At 47.7% G+C, this 20,420-nt stretch overlaps 1 protein-coding gene across 3 annotated transcripts in view; it reads right to left on the bottom strand.

Moving 5' to 3' along the window:
* The window catches only part of RAI14 (retinoic acid induced 14), a 101,241-nt gene that overhangs the window by 64,000 nt on the left and 16,821 nt on the right, over positions 1-20,420 (bottom strand). For all 3 annotated transcript variants that reach the window (XM_073543905.1, XM_073543906.1, XM_073543904.1), the window contains exon 2: positions 5,457-5,536. In XM_073543905.1, the coding sequence (XP_073400006.1) occupies positions 5,457-5,492 (36 nt within the window). In that variant the 5' untranslated portion in view covers positions 5,493-5,536. The remainder of the gene's footprint in view (positions 1-5,456; positions 5,537-20,420) is intronic.

Here is a 20,420-nt window from a genome sequence, read left to right as displayed (position 1 = left end):
CCAGGGGGCGCTCACTTACTCCCGTGTATATAAAGTATACATCCAGCTCCAGAGCTCCCTCTAGTGGTAGCTACATTTCGGGGGTATCAGTTTTGTATTTTTTTTTTTCCTGTGGTCTGGCTGTCACTTTGAGACCCCGTGAGTAACTATTAAACGTCTCCGTACAGTCCAAGGGGCTCGTGATCTGGGATACTTGTTTAACAAAATCTGATATTTTTTCTGAGGTTTTCTGCTGGAAATATTCCCGGACCTAAAAATAAAATACATAAATATTCCCAGACCTGCTGCCGCAAGCTCCATAAATCTACTGACGTTTTATATCCATAGATGTTAAATACAATAAGGCCCCCAAAGTATTCAATGGCTTCCAAACAGCAGCTTTCCGCGGCGCGAGCCCTACCCCCTCCCGGATTCCTGACGGCGAAATCAGGACTGAGACATTAACAGGATTTCCTGCACCACAATACATGGCCGACCTTGTTGCCGCTGCAGGAATTCGCACACATGCCAGGCATTTTGTTCGCTGGGCGCAGGAAATTCCGTCTCTCCAGATTTGCATATTCTGGACAAAGCTTCCAAGAAGAGAAGGATTCCTCATATTTCACTGGTTTTATGTGTTATCTCTACTGAGATCTCTAGAAAAGGAGCCTCGGGCTTCAAGGTCTGTGTGATTTACTCTAGAACACATGTAGTGCTCAAGGGCAGGCGGCAAGATCTACCCCCAGATTCAGACTGGTAGCACCATGGACGTCTCCCACATTTTTCATAACCACCGAATTAGAGATCTCCCTAGCACTGAACCGTCAGACATCTCCGTCTTCATCAACATCTACCAACCCACCACTGCTCTCCTCTAACCCAACAGCCCACAAATCTCATCCCTCTTTACTCCATCATCTCATCCGTGTCTGCAGGACTTCTCTCGTGCTGCACCTCGCGATGAAGACATGGCTCGTACATAAGTTTGGTCTTTTCTGTAGCAACATTCGGACGCGAGACCTGGACGATAATGAAGCGAGACAGAGGAAGAATCGACGCCTTCGAAATGTGGTGCTGGAGAAGGATGTTATCAATACCATGGACGGGAAGAAGAACAAACAAAGCAATCTTGGAGCAAATCAAGCCAAACATGTCTTTGGCAGCAAGAATCACCAAGCTACGACTTGCCAACTTTGGACCCATCATACGAAGAGAGCAATCACTGGAGAAGGACACCATGGTTGGAAGAATAGAAGGAACAAGACGGAGAGGAACCCAATGGCTTGACTACGATCGATGGCGGAGAAGACCCTGGTGGACCTATTTAGGCTTGCACATGATCGATCTTCTTACAGAGAGTTCTTCCATCAAGTTGCCATGGCTCGAGATTGAGCCAAAGTCAATTAAATAATGACTTTACATCCACTCACTCCTGTCTGTAGCTGCAGGACTTCTCTCGTGCTGCACCTAGGAAAGTAGCTCTCTCCAGTGCTGTACTGTTATACATCACCACTCTTGTTTTTCTACCAACTATTGATACTCATTGATTATTTTATGACCCATGACTCATTCTCTTTTCCATCTGTAGAACTTGTCTTGTGCTGCACCTATTCTGTGGATCAACGCTTTACCCAAAACAGCGCAGACATATTTTCACGCTCAAACTTCTCGCTTATGACCCATGACTCTCCTCCTCCTTTATTACATCCTCTCATTCCCATCTGCAGGACATATCTCATGGTGCATGTCATCTGTGGAACAGAGCTCACCACAGCATGGGACCCTTATTCATCTCTGCTCTTCTCTACCAACCACCTTATCCAATGACTTATTGATGACCCTCATCCTCTCACTTCTATCTGCAGGACTTCTCTCGTGCTGCACCTATTCTCTGGAACAAAGTTCTCCCCAAAACAGGGATGTTATATCTTATCTATTCGACTCCTCGCTTATCCAATGACCTAAAATTCTTCTCCAATTTCTATCTGCAGGACTTCTCTCGTGCTGCACCCAATTCTGTAGAACTCGCTGCCCCAGACCAATAAACTTGCCTAAAATTGGGAATAAGAGCACGTTCTGTAAACTCACGAATGACATATGAAGACCATCAGAATTCTGGATGTGTTAGGACGTGGAACCCAAGCCTTATATCTCCATTGCCTTCCGAAAAACCGGATGCTTCAAGAGGTCCACCAAGGAGCTGATGCAGCGTTACACCTAGGCTACAAACTACAAGTTGACTGGTGTGCCACGGTTTTGGAAAGAAACCAGCCATGTTTTTGTAATTTGGAGTAACCCCTTTAAGCAGAACACAGAGGACGGTGCTCAGTAGGAAGGATTTACAGCATCATGTCTCCATGGAATGTAGTAACACAGAAGTCGAAAAATGCCTGACTCAGCGCCGTTATTTATATACTCGCTCCTCTCCACCGTCCTATTATTCCAGGAGATTCTCCCGGTGACAGAAATCTCATTTTGCACGGGATGCCACCCAGATACATGAAACTCTACCTAAATTTCCAGCCTCATGCAAATTTGATCAGATTTTCATTGTCTATGCTTTCGGAAGCCAGAGATCCCTTTACCACCACGGCATGACACAGCCGACGCGGAGGAGACCCTGCACGATAACTCTGGATCGTATGGAATTGTGGCAAATGTAAAAAAGTCCAGAAGCAGCAGTGATGGCCCCGAGAGGCATCATCAGATCCACCGCCCTATATAAAAAACGGTCAACTACTAGGGGCTGATCCCTACCCCAAAATCATCGGTATCGTGAATGTGTCATGGCCTCAGCTCTTCAATTCAGCTCCGACCATAAAACCCCATATTCACTTACATGTCTATGGTCTGGATTTATTTAGGGGTCTAGAATAGGATGTAAATTACTTTTTGGATCTGGAATGAAATATAGGGGCCGAATTCTATGTGTGGATTCATTTTGGCATCTGTTCTCGGGGGTCTGAAATCATTTAGAAGTCTAATCTTTGAGTCAGGATTCAGTTCTGGGACGTGAAAGTCTGAATTAATTTTTGGGTCAGGGGTGGGGGGGTACTGGAATCATTTTGGGGTCAGATTTTAAGGGTTATGGTAATAATGAGTTTTGGGGTTCAGGTTGGAGTTAATTTTAGACTCTGGTTTGTCGTCAAGAATAATTTTGAGCGTTTGTCATGAGAAATCATTTTGTAGCTCGGTCTGGGGCCCAAACAAATTCTGTGATCGTGTTTCATTTTGGGGGGGGGGGGGGGGGGGGGGTCAGGCAGGGGCGGACATATCATTGGTGCAACCTATGCAGCCCCCAAGGGGCCCAGAAGGTAAGAGGGTCACTATCACCTCCAAAAGCAGGTGAAATTGTGTATTATGATGAGCTATTGGACTGCAAGTGGTCCCATGTACTCTTCTTGAGTAGGGGCCCTTTTTGGTATGTGTCTGCCAGTGGGGTCTTGTCTGGGGGTTTATTGACGATACCGGTGTTAGATGGGACTCCATGATGTTAAGACCCCAATATCCCTCCCGTAATAAGAATAAGACAAAGTTCCGGTAACATGGCTGCATATTTTACTGTATGTGGCCCAGAAACCTCTGATCGGGTTTAGGTACTGAACCCCATTAATTACAGTACTTTAAATTCAGATACAAATACTACTTTACCCATGAGACAAAACTATTGGGGGCCACTATTCGGAATGACGGCCTTGTAACCAGATGCAAAGCTCCTGTCGGATACAGCCATCGGTCTGATGAGGATTCTGGTATCAGTTTTGTCGTTTCCAGATCGGCCTTCACAGAAGTAGAAAATCCCAGTGACACATGTAAAAGAATAATGTTCTAGTTTGGGGTAACATCTGTTATTTCCATGTTTCCTCTCGTTCAAAAGTACAATGGGAGATGATGAAAAACACATTTGCGCAGAGAACGACACTGGACACCCAGGACTGTGATTTAATAACGTGCGTGTAGCCGCGCAGAGGCCCCGGCCGTGACGGAGAATTCCATTCACATTCCCCGGGGCTGCAAATAATGACCCTTTGTTTCAGAGAATAGCATTTTATTCTACGTGTCCACTGCTGAGATTTTATATTTATTCCCGTCGTATTCTGATATAAAAGCCATAAAACAAAAAGAACATCCAAACTTGGCCGGGGCGCCTTACTAGAGAGCATTTCTGTCTATGTCTGGAGAGGATCGCAACATTAGGATTGGCGCACTACAATACCAAAAGAGCTGAACATGTCAGCAGCAGCTGCATACGTTCTCTGCGGGTTTGCTACCATGTATCAGTCGGGAGGGATCTAATGTGTAAGGGGTGTCCTAACGCTCCCCTTATGGGAAATGGGTAAAGAAAACATATGCACTTGTGAATGGAGAAGTCAGGAGGAATAGTTAAAGGGAATCTGTCACCTCAAAACCAGAGAGCAGCATAATGTAGAGATAGAGACCCTGATTCCAGTGATGTGTCACTTACTGGGCTCCTTTCTGAAGTTTTGATAAAAATCCCCGTTTTATCAGCAGGAGATTATCACTAAAGGACTAGTAAACCTGCTGCCAGGTAGCCCTCCATATTCGTGAGCTGTGTCATAAACCAGCCCCCACCGCTGATTGGCTGCTTCATGTGTACACTATACAGAAAGCTGCCAATCAGTGGTGTAGGTGTGGTTATACAGAGCTCATCATTTAGAGAGCTGCTAGATATGCGGTAGAAAAAAAAAGTGATTTTAACAAAACTACAGAAAAAACAGCCCAATAAGTGATACATCTCTGGAAGAAGAGTCTCTGCTCCTACACCATGCTGCTCTCAGATGGGGGAGCAAAATCCTGGTAACACATACCCTTTATAAGCAGATTTGCTTTAATTTATAAAGAATAAACAAAAAAGTTCTTATATTTCCCATAGAGTCACTGGAGGCTGTATGGGGAAGGGATGACCGTAACATTTCCTTTCATTACTAAGAAAGGTGATAACGTGAAAAAAGGTTCCTGGGGTTACTTAAAGCCATACAGGGGGTAACTATAAATGTAATATCCCCTCTTATTACTAAGAGAGGTTATAACATGGAAAAAAGTCTCTGTACTTTCCTCTGCGGTTCCCTGGAGGCCGTAAAAAGGGAATGATGACAGTTACTAAAGAGAGGGGGTGTAAGAAGGGTGATAACATGAAGAAAGGTTCCTGTACATCCTCTCAGCATTACTGAAAACAGTGTATTGGAAAAAAAAAGACATTAGCAGACTGAGATTGGTAAAAAAAAGGGGTGATAACACAAAGAAAAGTTCCTGAAAAGTTTGCATTGGAAAAAGAGGACATTAGAAGACTCAGAGAAGTAAAAAGAAAGGGGGTGATAATATGAAGAAAAGCTCCTGTATACCTCTTTCCATCCTGAACTGGCCGATAACCAAGAACAATAGACCAGATCAAGCAGAGCAATAATTTGCATTGCATTAGATAAAACTAGGAGACGCAGTGAGGATTAAGCACTTACATCACTTTTCCGAAACTTTGCCTTTAAGCTCTTCATGATTGGTCCATTCAAGTATTCCAAACTTTATTGTCCTTTAGATGCTGTAAAACCAAAATAAAATGAATTAACCTTATAGCCACATACAATGCAAAAATTCCCACCCACCCCTCACAAAACAATACCTTACACGGTATCCGCGGAATACAGACTGCTTTAAACAGCAATGCTTTAGAGCGCCGGGGGAATTACAGGGCTTAGTAGGTTCCTCTTGCACAGCGGCGCCCCCCCGGTTGTAGGGAACTGCAGCACAGCTCCATTCACTTGATGTTATGGACAGTAACGCCAGTGTGCAAGGAAAATCTACCTGACCTGGTTACATAAGTGTGAGCCCCTGAGGATGGACTCTCACTGGCCCAAAAAACATGCCATGGACTACTGCTGTTTTGTAGTCCATTTTCTTCCCGTCAATTAAAGGGGTACCCGCATCTCCAAGATCCTATCCCAATATGTAACAGGTGTAATATTATATTATTAGCAAATACCTCCAATTAGAAATGTAGCATAGTTCCTCTGATTAGCTGTGTCACTTACCCTATGTGCAGGGCATTAAAATGTAGGTTTAATGGCGGAATATCACTTTAATTTGCACCTAGTTCTACTCCAACTGTAACCAGCGCCCTCTATGACCCCATTATGTGCAGAATAGGAGAAGAATGTGGAATGTCTCGAGAGGAGCTCCGGGAAGAATGGCCCCATTTTCCAAAGAAAACCAGAAGAACCAATGTTTTAGCCAAAGACATCACTGGAGTGAAGTCTATACACTGCATCAGCCTCTGCACAATGGGCCGGTGCAGGCACTCACCCCGCTCACATTCTCCAGCGCCCCCGGCCTGAAGGGGACAATTCATCTTGCAAAAAAATATTCCGCTGTCCTGTATACTGGCTGGTACTCATAGTCCAATGATCCAGCGTGCACTAAAGGTGACGGGCTGCACGGTGTGACAGGAGTTGTGGTTTGGCAACAGATTAATCCATGCTTTGCTGAAAGCAGAGACCATATTTGCCCTCGTCCTGTAGTGGAACTTCTCCATGCCCCTTTTTCAATAAGATCCACGTGAAGTCGTGCCCCTTACTTAGTAACCTCGTAAAAAGGGTCTTAAAACACACAAAAAAAAAAAATATGGTGAAAGTGATGAAACCAGATTTGGCAGAAATTACACCAGAATGAAACCGCAGAGTGCCCTAATAATATTGCCCGCCACGGACTCTCCCCCATAACCGGTGCCAAATCATAAATACCAATCATAACACTTGCTACGGTGTCTACCTCGTGACAATGACAGCTACACAATGTCTCCAAACCAGAACCACCCTACAGTGCCCCCACAACACTGCCTGCCACAGGGTTAGTGTCCCCCCCTACCACCTTCAGCCAGTGTCCCCATAGCACTGCCTGCCAGTGTCCCCCCATACCAACTCCAGCCAATTCCTCCTGGACATGGTCTGCCCCAGTGTCCCGCCCCCCCAAACCACCTCCAGCCAGTGCCCCCATAATACTGACTGTGTCCCCAATGCCAGCTCCAGCCAGAGTCCCCATAATACTAACTGCTTGTGTCCCCCCATACCAGTTCCAACCAGTTCCTCCAGGACATGGCCTGCCCCAGTGTCCCCCCATACCAGCTCCAACCAATTCCTCCAGAACATGGCCTGCCCCAGTGTCCCCCCATACCAGATCCAGCCAATTCCTCCAGTACATGGCCTGCCCCAGTGTCCCCCCATACCAGCTCCAGCCAGTTCCTCCAGAACATGGCCTGCCCCAGTGTCCCCCCATACCAGCTCCAGCCAATTCCTCCAGAACATGGCCTGCCCCAGTGTCCCCCCATACCAGCTCCAGCCAATTCCTCCAGAACATGGCCTGCCCCAGTGTCCCCCCATACCACCACCAGCCAGTGCCCCCATAATACTGACTGCTTGTGTCCCCAATGCCAGCTCCAGCCAGAGCCCCCATAGCACTTCCTGCCAGTGTCCTCCCATACCAGCTCCAGCAAGTTCCTCCAGGACATGGCCAGTGCCAGTGTCCCCCCATACCAGCTCCAGCCAGTTCCTCCAGGACATGGCCTGTCCCAGTGTCCCCCCCCCCCCCCCCCCATTTCCTCCAGGACATGGCCTGTCCCAGTGTCCTCCCATACCAGCTCCAGCCACTGTTTGCCTCCATTACGTTGGCACTGGTGTGAGGACACTGTGGCATCAGACAAATGTTCCTCGAATACAGTGCCAGCCACAATGTACCGCCCGTTCCTGCCACGTTCGCTCTCATAACAATGTCTATTACTACTACTGTCCTAGTGACACAGTGACCCCACCATACCAAATCCAATTAAACAGTATTCACACCATAGCATTGCCAGTAACAGTGCCCCCAGAGATGCATTCTTCCTCCTAGGTGTGCTGTGACCTGACCAGTAACCTCACTCCTCTCTATGTATTGGTGGCATGCATCAGTCATTTGTCACATCTGTGTCTTGGTGGTTGGGGGTGGGAGCCACACAGAATGCCATTGCCACCCAAAGTCTAGAAGCACCCACCAATACAATGGAAGACGACGTGTAAAAAAGACAAATGTAGCTACAATTCTCCCCTGCGTTTGTGAAAGTTAAGGATGAAGCCCTACAAGAATGTGCTTGTCTATGCGCAGACCTGTCCATCAATCCCAAAAGTAACTGGAATGTGGAGACTTCATAAAACAAGACGAGTCCTTTTATCATCTTTTAGGCCACTATCAGAGAGCCCTGACCCGTAAAGAACGCTATAGCCCTGACCCGTAAAGAACGTTATAGCCCTGACCCGTGAAGAACGTTATAGCCCTGACCCGTGAAGAACGTTATAGCCCTGACCCGTGAAGAACGTTATAGCCCTGACCCGTGAAGAACGTTATAGCCCTGACCCGTGAAGAACGTTATACCCCTGACCCGTGAAGAACGTTATAGCCCTGACCCGTGAAGAACGTTATAGCCCTGACCCGTGAAGAACGTTATAGCCCTGACCCGTGAAGAACGTTATAGCCCTGACCCGTGAAGAACGTTATAGCCCTGACCCGTGAAGAACGTTATAGCCCTGACCCGTGAAGAACGTTATAGCCCTGACCCGTGAAGAACGTTATAGCCCTGACCCGTGAAGAACGTTATAGCCCTGACCCGTGAAGAACGTTATAGCCCTGACCCGTGAAGAACGTTATAGCCCTGACCCGTGAAGAACGTTATAGCCCTGACCCGTGAAGAACGTTATAGCCCTGACCCGGGCAGAACATTATAGCCCTGACCCGGGCAGAACGCCACAGACCTCAGTGGAAATACAAGGCTGAATATATAGGATAACAAGACGGGCTGTCTCTTTATAGCCGATGACTAAGGGGAGAGGAATTTTAAATACATCAATATAAGTCCGAATATAGAACAGAGATTACATTGCTCTGTCTGCGGCTAGACACGTGTAAACTGCAATAACTACAGTACACATCTATAAAAGTCACCGGGCAGCAAATTCTAGAGGTGCCAAGTAACAAAGGCTTGGTCTATTCTGCACAGACAAATTTTTTTTTTTTTTTTTTTTTTTTAATTCTCTCAGAAAATCTAAAATGAAAAATTTGCAATAGGTCATGGGCTGGTTTCACACTAGAGTTTTTTTGCGCTGCATGCGCATACATGCGCCCCTATGTTTAAAATGGGTGCACATTGTCTAACGTTTGTGAGCATGCTTTTTTTTTTGCAGTGTGCGCCGGACACACCCTGTTGCATTTTCTGTGCGCCCAACCTGTGTCAAAAAAACGCATGCGCACAAATGCGCAAAAAAAACACATTAGTCTATGGGAAAGCTGACATGCGCACGTCAGCGTTTAAAAACGCATGTGTTTTTAGAGTCAAATTGGTTAAGAGGCATGTGCAAAAAATAAGCAAAAAGATACAGAAGTTTTTACAAGTGGTGGGTGACGTAATGGAAAAACTGGAGAAAAACATCAGAATACAGGCTGCCATCTATCGCAGCGGGGATGCTACCTATAGGGTCCAACGTGTAATAAATGGCCAGGACAGAACCGCTTCTTGTTTCTGGCACTTCCCCGCAGAATGTTCATCTCGTGTCATAAGCAGATTTTTTATATTTTTTTTTTTTTTTACTATAATTGGTGAATGTTCTCTCTCCAGACACTGCTGCAGCAGCTCTTTCTCCCCTCTCTCAGCAGCTGAGTCACATCCCTACAATAAGCTGAATAAGGAAATTCCCCGAGTGCCAGTCATCACCACACATCAGCCTGTACAGAGGAGGGAAGCTGCTAGATTGACCCACAGATGGCCAGCCACTGATCAACCCTGTGCAGGAGGTCGGCCAAAAGTTTACTATAACTCAAAAGGTGAAAGTCAAGCGTTTCAATCATGAGGATTCCCATCCAAAACATAAGGGTGTGTGCACACGTTAAATATTTGGTGCAAAATTTTTGCTTCACTTGGCAGGAAAAATGCAGCAGCAAAAGTGGATGTTTTCTTGCTGCATTTTTTTGTGCAGATTTTCCCCCATTCATTAGTATCGGTGAAATCTGCAGCAAAAAGAATCGACATGTTGTAGATTTAAAACTGCACCAAATCTGCAAATCAACCCTACTGTATACCCACACAACACTGCTACATACAAACACCCAACTCTTCAAGACATACACTGCTCCAATACATGTGTACACACACCTCTGCTACATACAAACAACGCTGCTACATCAACACACAATGCAGCAAAAAACACGTGTGCACACAGCCTGAGTTTTTCTGTTGTCCACAAATAAGGATTCCGCTGTCAAAAAAAAAAAACAAAACTTTTTAATATACAGTACTTTGTTTTAATTCCTTACTCTTCAAAAAATAACGGCTTGCGGTCACATAAGGACAACACAAAGACCAACTCCTGTCCATCGCGGCTCCGGCTTTCAGCTGATACAATGTATCCAGTGCAGACAATGCTCTGTGACTCCAGACTGATACATTGTATCCAGTGCAGACAATGCTCTGTGTCTCCAGACTGATACATTGTATCCAGTGCGGACAATGCTCTGTGACTCCAGACTGATACATTGTATCCAGTGCAGACAATGCTCTGTGACTCCAGACTGATACAATGTATCCAGTGCAGACAATGCTCTGTGACTCCAGACTGATACAATGTATCCAGTGCAGACAATGCTCTGTGACTCCAGACTGATACAATGTATCCAGTGCAGACAATGCTCTGTGACTCCAGACTGATACAATGTATCCAGTGCAGACAATGCTCTGTGACTCCAGACTGATACAATGTATCCAGTGCAGACAATGCTCTGTGACTCCAGACTGATACAATGTATCCAGTGCAGACAATGCTCTGTGACTCCAGACTGATACATTGTATCCAGTGCAGACAATGCTCTGTGACTCCAGACTGATACAATGTATCCAGTGCAGACAATGCTCTGTAACTCCAGACTGATACATTGTATCCAGTGCAGACAATGCTCTGTGACTCCAGACTGATACATTGTATCCAGTGCAGACAATGCTCTGTAACTCCAGACTGATACATTGTATCCAGTGCAGACAATGCTCTGTGACTCCAGACTGATACATTGTATCCAGTGCAGACAATGTTGTGTGACTCCAGACTGATACATTGTATCCAGTGCAGACAATGTTGTGTGACTCCAGACTGATACATTGTATCCAGTGCAGACAATGCTCTGTGACTCCACACTGATACATTGTATCCAGTGCAGACAATGTTGTGTGACTCCAGACTGATACAATGTATCCAGTGCAGACAATGCTCTGTGACTCCAGACTGATACAATGTATCCAGTGCAGACAATGCTCTGTGACTCCAGACTGATACATTGTATCCAGTGCAGACAATGTTGTGTGACTCCAGACTGATACATTGTATCCAGTGCGGACAATGCTCTGTGACTCCAGACTGATACAATGTATCCAGTGCAGACAATGCTCTGTGACTCCAGACTGATACATTGTATCCAGTGCAGACAATGTTGTGTGACTCCAGACTGATACAATGTATCCAGTGCAGACAATGCTCTGTGACTCCAGACTGATACAATGTATCCAGTGCAGACAATGCTCTGTGACTCCAGACTGATACAATGTATCCAGTGCAGACAATGCTCTGTGACTCCAGACTGATACAATGTATCCAGTGCAGACAATGTTGTGTGACTCCAGACTGATACATTGTATCCAGTGCAGACAATGCTCTGTGTCTCCAGACTGATACATTGTATCCAGTGTAGACAATGCTCTGTGAGCGAAACACAGCAGCCGCTGCACAGATCTCTCCTCCTGGTTTCTTACAATATATTACTATGGAATTCTGCTACTAATAACTGAAGAACCAGATTTTTCCACTGTGCCAGCGATGGTGTTAACTTACATCGTGACCGGAGATATTTTTCAAAAACGGCAGGCAGCAATGACTGGTAATATTTCTAGAACTTAAAAAACAGAAATCAATATCTTTAATGCTACTCTAACTTCTGACTACTAAAATTAAGCTGAGCCATGACCAGCTGCCATCGCCAGAGGAAGCTGCTGACAGCCACGGCAGGACGGACAGTATTATTACACGACAGTCATGTAATACAGGGATAGGCCGAGTCTACCAGAGTGGGATCGCTGCTAAAGTTATCATCTATCCATCTATAGCACTGGTCAACACAGACAGAAAATGGCCCCTGTATGAGACCAATAAGGGCCAAATAGCTCATCATAATGTACAATTCTAGGTGTGGCCCCCTATGCATGAATGATAGGTCTGCCCCGATGTATGGGATACGGGGGAACTTACTCTGTGCTTGGGGGTCTGACTACCAATCACAAAACACTTGGATTCTGAAGCAGGGGGAACGGTGCATACGTGTCCTCCGCTGCATTCACCGCCTATAGGACTGCCGACGAGGAGCCCTTTGCAGCCCAATAGCTCAACGGAATATACAATTTCACCTGCACTGGAGCCGATAGTGGCCCCCTGACCTCTTGGGCCCCTGCACCAATGATTTATCTGCTCCTGAATAGGGGGATAACTAGCAGTTCTCTGAATACCCCCTAAAAACATTGAAGAAATTGTCCTGACTTGACCATTCCTGCAGGAACGGATGACCATCTGATGATCTTTTCGGAGGGTCTCAGATCAGGCAGTTGAAAACCATATGCCCGATCGTATTTTGCTTTCAGGGCAGATCAGCCCTCACAGAGGTTTCCAGCAGTGGCTTTCTTCCCTCTGTAGCTGGGGAAGAAGGGCCAGCTGTACCATTTCTCCTCCATGGCTCGCTGATGGATTGCAGTCTTCTGTCGACCCTACTGACTATGCGTCGATGTCAAATTTACAAGGGATCGTTTTCTCTTGGAGTGAAGCCAAGACATTTGCTACTAATGACTAATTATAAAGCGATCCAACCTTCCAGAAAATAACGGAGGAGGAGTTGTGGTCAAATTCGAGTCCCCTGGGCGCTAAACCACTGCTGACCCCGAGAATGGTGTTTGTGTTGAGTTGGCCGCGGGCTGAGAACTCACAGGCACTTTGTCAGCGACGCGCTGATGGCCTAACCTGGTGTTACCATACATGGAAGATGTCCGTCAGGGCCCAGACTCCATTAATAAGTCTCTGGAGGGGGAATAGAGGACTCGGTTAGTGCCCATTATCCGGAAATATGTAACAAACGCAAAAGGGAACGACGAGCTGGATGGAATCTGGAGCAACATAACAAGTAACGAGATTAACGCAGACTGGCAGGAATGGATTGGTGCCCCGGGCATGAGGCGGCCTAAATAATGCGAGGGCAATGCCACCGCCACCATATCGTACCCGATTGTATATCTGTCATGTACGGAAGAAAGCCTCCGAAACGCGATGGGACACTTCCAAAACCAGGAGTCGAATGAATACGAGAAAAAAAAAATGGACCAATTTCGTCATTTTGATCTTTAGTCAATATTTGCCCATTATGCTCACCCATAATTAGTCAGGACAAAAATATGGCCTTCCCACGACCCCTGACGCGCGTTTCGCGATGGTGGCTTTCTCAAAGGGGGAGCAGTTTGACCACTGACTGACTGAGCTGCAATACCACCCAGAACCAGCAGACACAGATTGCGCCATTTTCAGGAAGAAATGCAGTTCTAGTCCTGACAGTGGGGGAAAACATGGGCTCTCGGGTGTCTATATCGATCTAGAATACAGTGACCAGAGATTATTTTGCACAAATCATAAAATATAGGTGTAACACATGAGTAATCTGCGCTTCTTTGTGATGCAGTAAAGTATATGACCTTGTCCGTGTCATAAAAAGAGAAGATAAAAACACGTCTCCCACCGTCAGCTGCACGTGAAGGACAGGTAGCGGCTGCTCTGAAGGAAATCAAAGCTGAAGACGTCTTCTAACAATACAGGGACAACAATGGGATCAGAAGCGGCAATTTACTGGATGATTGGAGGGATTTCTTGTAATATGGCTTTAAAGAGGCAGCGCTAAGCTTTCTAAACACTGGGCAGCGTCCTGTTATAGACCGTAAAATGACAACGTCACTAAGAGTTTCATTGATGTGACATTACTGTGTGATCAAGTCTTTTCAGAGATTTACAGGGATTATCTAGTCTCTATTTGACTCAGACCAAGAAATAATGAAAGTCTCAGACCTTGATGACGGGCTCCATAAATCTCTACACTATATGTATTGAGAAAAGTAATTGTCTGCACGTCTTAAACATTGACTTCAGAATTTCCATTCAGTCCAGTTGCCCCCCAGTGTGTGTAACACCTGGCCCAGTTGCCCCCTCCCCAGTGTGTAACACCTGGCCCAGTTGCCCCCTCCCCAGTGTGTAACACCTGGCCCAGTTGCCCCCTCCCCAGTGTGTAACACCTGGCCCAGTTGCCCCCTCCCCAGTGTGTAACACCTGGCCCAGTTGCCCCCCCGGCCCCTCACCATGCCATCTGCCTTTACCACCAGCCATATGTTAGTAAAGCACTCACTGATTATACCTGTGCGGTCCTGTAATAGGAGCTATAAGTCCGTCCTTGATATTTCTGATTCTTCTCCCATAACCTGTGAGTGATTACTGAGAAGCTAAAGGAACCGCAGCAACTCAGCCACAAAGCGGAGACCCCGTAACATTACAGAACGGGGGGCCGAGTGCTGAGGAGCAGAATGCAGAAAAGTCACGACCGCTCTGCTGACCCCATAACTGCAGAGTCCAGACCTCCTCTGGTGTCAGTACAAACACTGCGCCCCCATCAGGAGCTTCATGGCCGAGCAGCTGTATGCAGCCGTACATCACCAAGCACAATGCCGAGTGTTGGATAGAGTGGTGTAAAGCCGCCACCACTGGACTCTGGAGGAGATGTGTTCAGATCGCACTTCTCTTGCTGTCCTGGTGTCTGATGGAGGAGTCTGATTTTGGTGATTCCAGGAGGACGTTACCCCCTGACTGCATTGTGCCTCTGTATAGATGGTGGAGGGGATAATGCTATGGGCTGTTGTTATCAGGGGGCGGCCCTGGACCCTCAGCTCCAGTGATGGGAATTCTTAATCTTCAGCACAAGACATTGTGGACAATTGTAGATACAACTTTGTGGGCACAGTTTGGGGGAAGACCCTTTTCTGTTCCCCATAACGGAGTCCAGTGCACAAAGTCCATACAGACATGGAGGGGACAACAGAGCCCAGACCTCACCCCCATTTCAACACCTATAATGGAGATTATGAACCTCCAAAATCTTGTAGAAATCCTTCCCCAAAAGAGAGGGGGCTGTTATGGGGACTCCATATTAACGTGTATAGTTGTAGAACACAAGGTCAAAAAAGTTCCTGTAGGAAGAATGTGGAGGGGGCACATACTTTTCTATATATGACTTCCATGTTGACATACACTACAAGACTAAAGCTGCATAAATGAGCATACCACTCATACAATACTATTATTATATGGCCCGTATGTGTTGTTAACAGAATCAAAAATGGAGTCACAGTGCCCCCATAACAGTGTCAGCCCCAGTAACATCGCTCGAAGAAGAGTCTGAACAGAAATAGACACTGAGGTTGCAGTACCCCCAAACTAAGGATAGTGTGAGTGCCAAATCCGTCCCCCATATCGATGCCAGCTACAATAATACTGTCATAAACACTCGTTTCCCTGTAATAGTGTCAGACACAATTGGTTCCTCTATACCAGTTTCAGATCCTTAAAAACACACAGTATCAGTACCCGGCAACAATGCCAGAAACAATTAGTGCCTTAATGGTTGCATCAGTACCCTGTAACACTGCCAGACACTACTAGTGACCCCATACTGTAGGAAGACACGGTGTCCCAGTAACAGTGCCGGCTTTTATGTGCCCCCCATACTGTTCCCACACTCCGCCATCAGGGTGTTATGAGTTTGCGGCCATCAGCAGCTGCTCACATGAAACTTCTTCTTGTGCCGAGTTTAGGTAGCCAGGAACCATCCGGCGGCCGAGCTGCCACTTCTGCATTACAGGAGCCATTTCACTTATCCAGAACCCTGCTGAATATGGGAAGATTGGCAGCTAAGCTTCTTCCATGTGGTTCGCCACAAAACATGACACACCGGCTTATGAGCAGACATATGACACGGCGTGCACGATAATGAGTCATTTCTGAGCAGTCATTAACTAGTCACATTTACTTGGTGCCTGAATCCACTGCCTGTCCAAGATGAGCAAAAAAACAAAACATGAAGCTTTCTTACAAAAACAGCGCCACCCCTGTCTACAGGTTGTGTCTGGTACTGCAGCTCAGCTCTATTCGAGTGGAAGGGCTGAGCTGCAATACCGCACACAACCGGTGGTGCCATTTCTGGAGCTACGCCGCCATGTTTTTCTAATACCGTTTGATCCCTGTAATCTGGGAAGACAGATGTCGTCCATAGGGGACTTGAACCTACGATTGCAATATTTTGCACAAGAAGAAACAATCAAGGGTTCAAGCCCCTGACGTCGGCCCATCACATGCCAGAAGATGGGCCTCTACGTGATAGACGTCTGCAGATCACACCGTACCGGCCCTATTATTAATTCAGCTCTGCTCCTCGGCACCGCACGGCCGCCGTCCCCTACTAGGTCGCCTCTTCCTCACAGAATCTATTTTTCATGAGGCTTTAGCAGCAGTAGGGTCACCGGTATCAGGGAGATAGAGTTACACCGACTCTTGGCCTGCAGTCAGCGCCTGGCTGGAGCTCGAAGCCTCTGTTTAGTGTGGACTTAGCAAGCAAACGCCAAGGAGTGAAAAATCAGGCGAAACGGCCGGAAAAAAAAGACAAACAGCCATAGTTGTTCATAGCAACCAATCACAGCGCAGCTTTCATATTAACAGACCTGTTTAAAAAATGAAATCTAATGGTTGATTGGTTGCTATGGGTAACTAAGGCTGCTTTGATAATTGAGGCCTAGTCGTTCCCTTTCGCCATAGTGGATGGCAGAAAATGGCCGTCATTACCGCGCTGAATGCTAAATATGCCTGGATACATCAGAAATATATTGTCCTGCCCATAAATAGGCAGATACACCATTTAGAAGTCAGTTTCAAAATACGTTAAAGGGGTTTGTTATTCAGGACCGGTCACCTCAGTATCAGGGGGACCGAGACGTTCGATGTCAGGATTTGATGTCCGCCTAAGGTCGCGTACGCAGCACCTGTCGACACCTGACAAGTGACTTTCAGACAGCGACAACAGCGCCTCTCATCTCCTCATGCGGGAGTGAGAGGTGTTGCACATCCCTTTAATAGAGAGGATCATATCAGGATCTATTAGCTGGAGCGGAAAGAAGTTATAAGGAGAATCTTTCGGAGAAGTAGACACTGTGTAATACCTCATTTCCCCTTTAGGGGTGCTGTTAGAAAACAGTACACCGGAGCGCTCACTTCGCCGAGCGATCCTGGTTCTCCATGAAAAAGCCGCCAATTGACAGGTCGGCTGGCTCCAAGTCTCTGGAAGAACAACGCGAGCGGCAGTCAAAGAGGACAAGCGCGACTGACATTTCTCCCGACCAGCTGGTTTGCGCCCCAAATAATATTAGAGCGTCGGCCAAACACATTGATATTGGTGGGCTCAGCCGACATTAGTCTGAGGTGTATGGGGGGCTTTACATTCAGGTGCCGGCTGTGTAACACTGCTCCTGAGCCCACTCTATATACACATGCGCACGTCCTGCATACACATGCGCACGTCCTGCATACACATGCGCACGTCCTGCATACACATGCGCACGTCCTGCATACACATGCGCACGTCCTGCATACACATGCGCACGTCCTGCATACACATGCGCACGTCCTGCATACACATGCGCACGTCCTGCATACACATGCGCACGTCCTGCATACACATGCGCACGTCCTGCATACTGCCGATGTCGCCAATTGAAACCTGGGCAGAGTGGGCGCCATGTTCTGACGACGGCCCACATCATAATGTCGTCGGGGGGGGGTTGAGAGAATAACAAAATAACCTCTACACATATCTGGTAATCATATTTCGTATGATAACGTCCTCTCTACAAGCCACTTCTCTCTCTGATGGAAACAAATGACAATGACGGGAAGAGGAACAAAGAAACGCAGCAGCGACGTATCCGATATCTGCCGGCCGAAGATCCTCCGTCCAGCCGTAATTGCAGAAATATCACGTTCCCTGGAGAGCGGCAGATCACACCGTGAATGGACCATCTAGTGTCCTCTGGTATCAGCCGCACCACAGTGAACTTATGATTTATGCAGGACACACCAAGAAAATACAGAATTCACCTCAGCAAGGTGACAACCAATATGGCTGCCATACCAGCTAACACAGGTGTGCTCCACACCAGCTTTACAGACACCTGAGTGATAAACAGACAGGAGTTACACAGTACGGCGGCCCTTACCACCCGGCTACACAGTACGGCTGGCCGGCACCACCTGGCTACTGAGTATGGTCATTTACACAGTATGGCCGGCCCGCACCACCCGGCTACACAGTATGGCCGGCCCGCACCACCCGGCTACAGAGTATGGCCGGCCCGCACCACCCGGCTACACAGTATGGACGGCCCGCACCACCCGGCTACACAGTATGGACGGCCCGCACCACCCGGCTACACAGTATGGACGGCCCGCACCACCCGGCTACACAGTATGGACGGCCCGCACCACCTGGCTACAGAGTATGGTCAGTTACACAGTATGGCCCGCACCACCTGGCTACACAGTATGGCCGGCCCGCCCCATCCGGCTACACAGTATGGCTGGCCCACAACACCCGGCTACACAGTATGGTCGGCTATGCAGCATGGCCGGCCCGCACCACCCGGCTACACAGTATGGCCGGCCCACACCACCCGGCTACACAGTATGGCCGGCCCACACCACCCGGCTACAGAGTTGGGACGGCCCGCACCACCCGGCTACAGAGTATGGTCAGTTACACAGTATGGCCCGCACCACCTGGCTACACAGTATGGCCGGCCCGCCCCATCCGGCTACACAGTATGGCCGGCCCACACCACCCGGCTACAGAGTTGGGACGGCCCGCACCACCCGGCTACAGAGTATGGTCAGTTACACAGTATGGCCCGCACCACCTGGCTACACAGTATGGCCGGCCCGCCCCATCCGGCTACACAGTATGGCTGGCCCACAACACCCGGCTACACAGTATGGTCGGCTATGCAGCATGGCCGGCCCGCACCACCCGGCTACACAGTATGGCCGGCCCACACCACCCGGCTACACAGTATGGCCGGCCCACACCACCCAGCTACAGAGTTGGGACGGCCCGCACCACCCGGCTACAGAGTATGGTCAGTTACACAGTATGGCCGGCCCGCACCACCTGGCTACATAGTATGGCTGGCCCGCCCCATCCGGCTACACAGTATGGCCGGCCCGCACCACCCGGCTACAGAGTATGGTCAGTTACACAGTATGGCTGGCCCACAACACCCGGCTACACAGTATGGTCGGCTATGCAGCATGGCCGGCCCGCACCAGCCGGCTACGCAGCATGGCCAGTTACACAGTACGGCAGCCCGTACTACCCGGCTACACAGTGTTAGTGCATATCCATGTAGGGAAACCACCACTCGAGCACGGGGTGGTCCCCAACTTCATGCAATAATATAGAAGGAAAGGATGTATCACTGTAAAGTCAGGCAGTGTAACAGCCGATATAGCCGAGATCCTGCCTAACATGGGTGCAGTGCCCCAACTTTTCTAGACTCCTGAAAGACAAATATCCATAGATGCAAGCGGATATAAGAGGAGAGGGTGTATTGTGGTGTAACGAGGCACAGATAACGAGAAGTGGTCCTTTCCACACCTGGAGCCAGGAACTGTGCTGCATAGATGTCTGTAAAACGAGTCTCTGAACGTAAAGGAGCTGAAAGCCAGAAGAAGAAATCTACAATGTATCAGGATGTCTAAAATACATCAAAACCAGACTATCTTTAGGAAACTATAACACAAGTATTAGTTCTGCTCAGGTTCCAATAATGTTTCCATTCACTGACAGAAAGCGGAAACCTCGCAAACGTTGTTACAATGAAACACGAAGTAAACGACAAAAGTTGCAGAACTTTTTCACTAGAAATAAATCTGGAAAGTCCCATTAAAAAAAAAAAAAAAAAAAAAAAAAAAAAAAAGAGGCTTTAATAAGAGAAATCCTGATGTAGCGGCTCCTCACGCTACAGCGAGTTATTGTACAAATTAAGAGCGAGGCGCTGGCTTTATACGGTTCCAGGAAAACGAGGGAGAAGCAGGAGCAGCCCCGCGGCCAGCACAGGAACCAGGGCGAAGCGAGTCATCTGCACGATGAGAAGCGTGACACGCCAAACCCAATCCAGAAGCCACGACTGCAATCAGAAGAGCAGAAAAATGCTAAAAGAGCAATCGCTGGAGAGATACAGGGAT

Source organism: Dendrobates tinctorius, unplaced genomic scaffold (assembly GCF_039654945.1).
Source record: "Dendrobates tinctorius isolate UK_male_01 unplaced genomic scaffold, ASM3965494v1 ptg000135l, whole genome shotgun sequence".
NCBI classification, from domain to species: domain Eukaryota; kingdom Metazoa; phylum Chordata; class Amphibia; order Anura; family Dendrobatidae; genus Dendrobates; species Dendrobates tinctorius.
The sequence above is the reverse complement of the archived record's forward strand: the minus strand, read 5'-3'. Positions and strand labels throughout refer to the sequence as shown.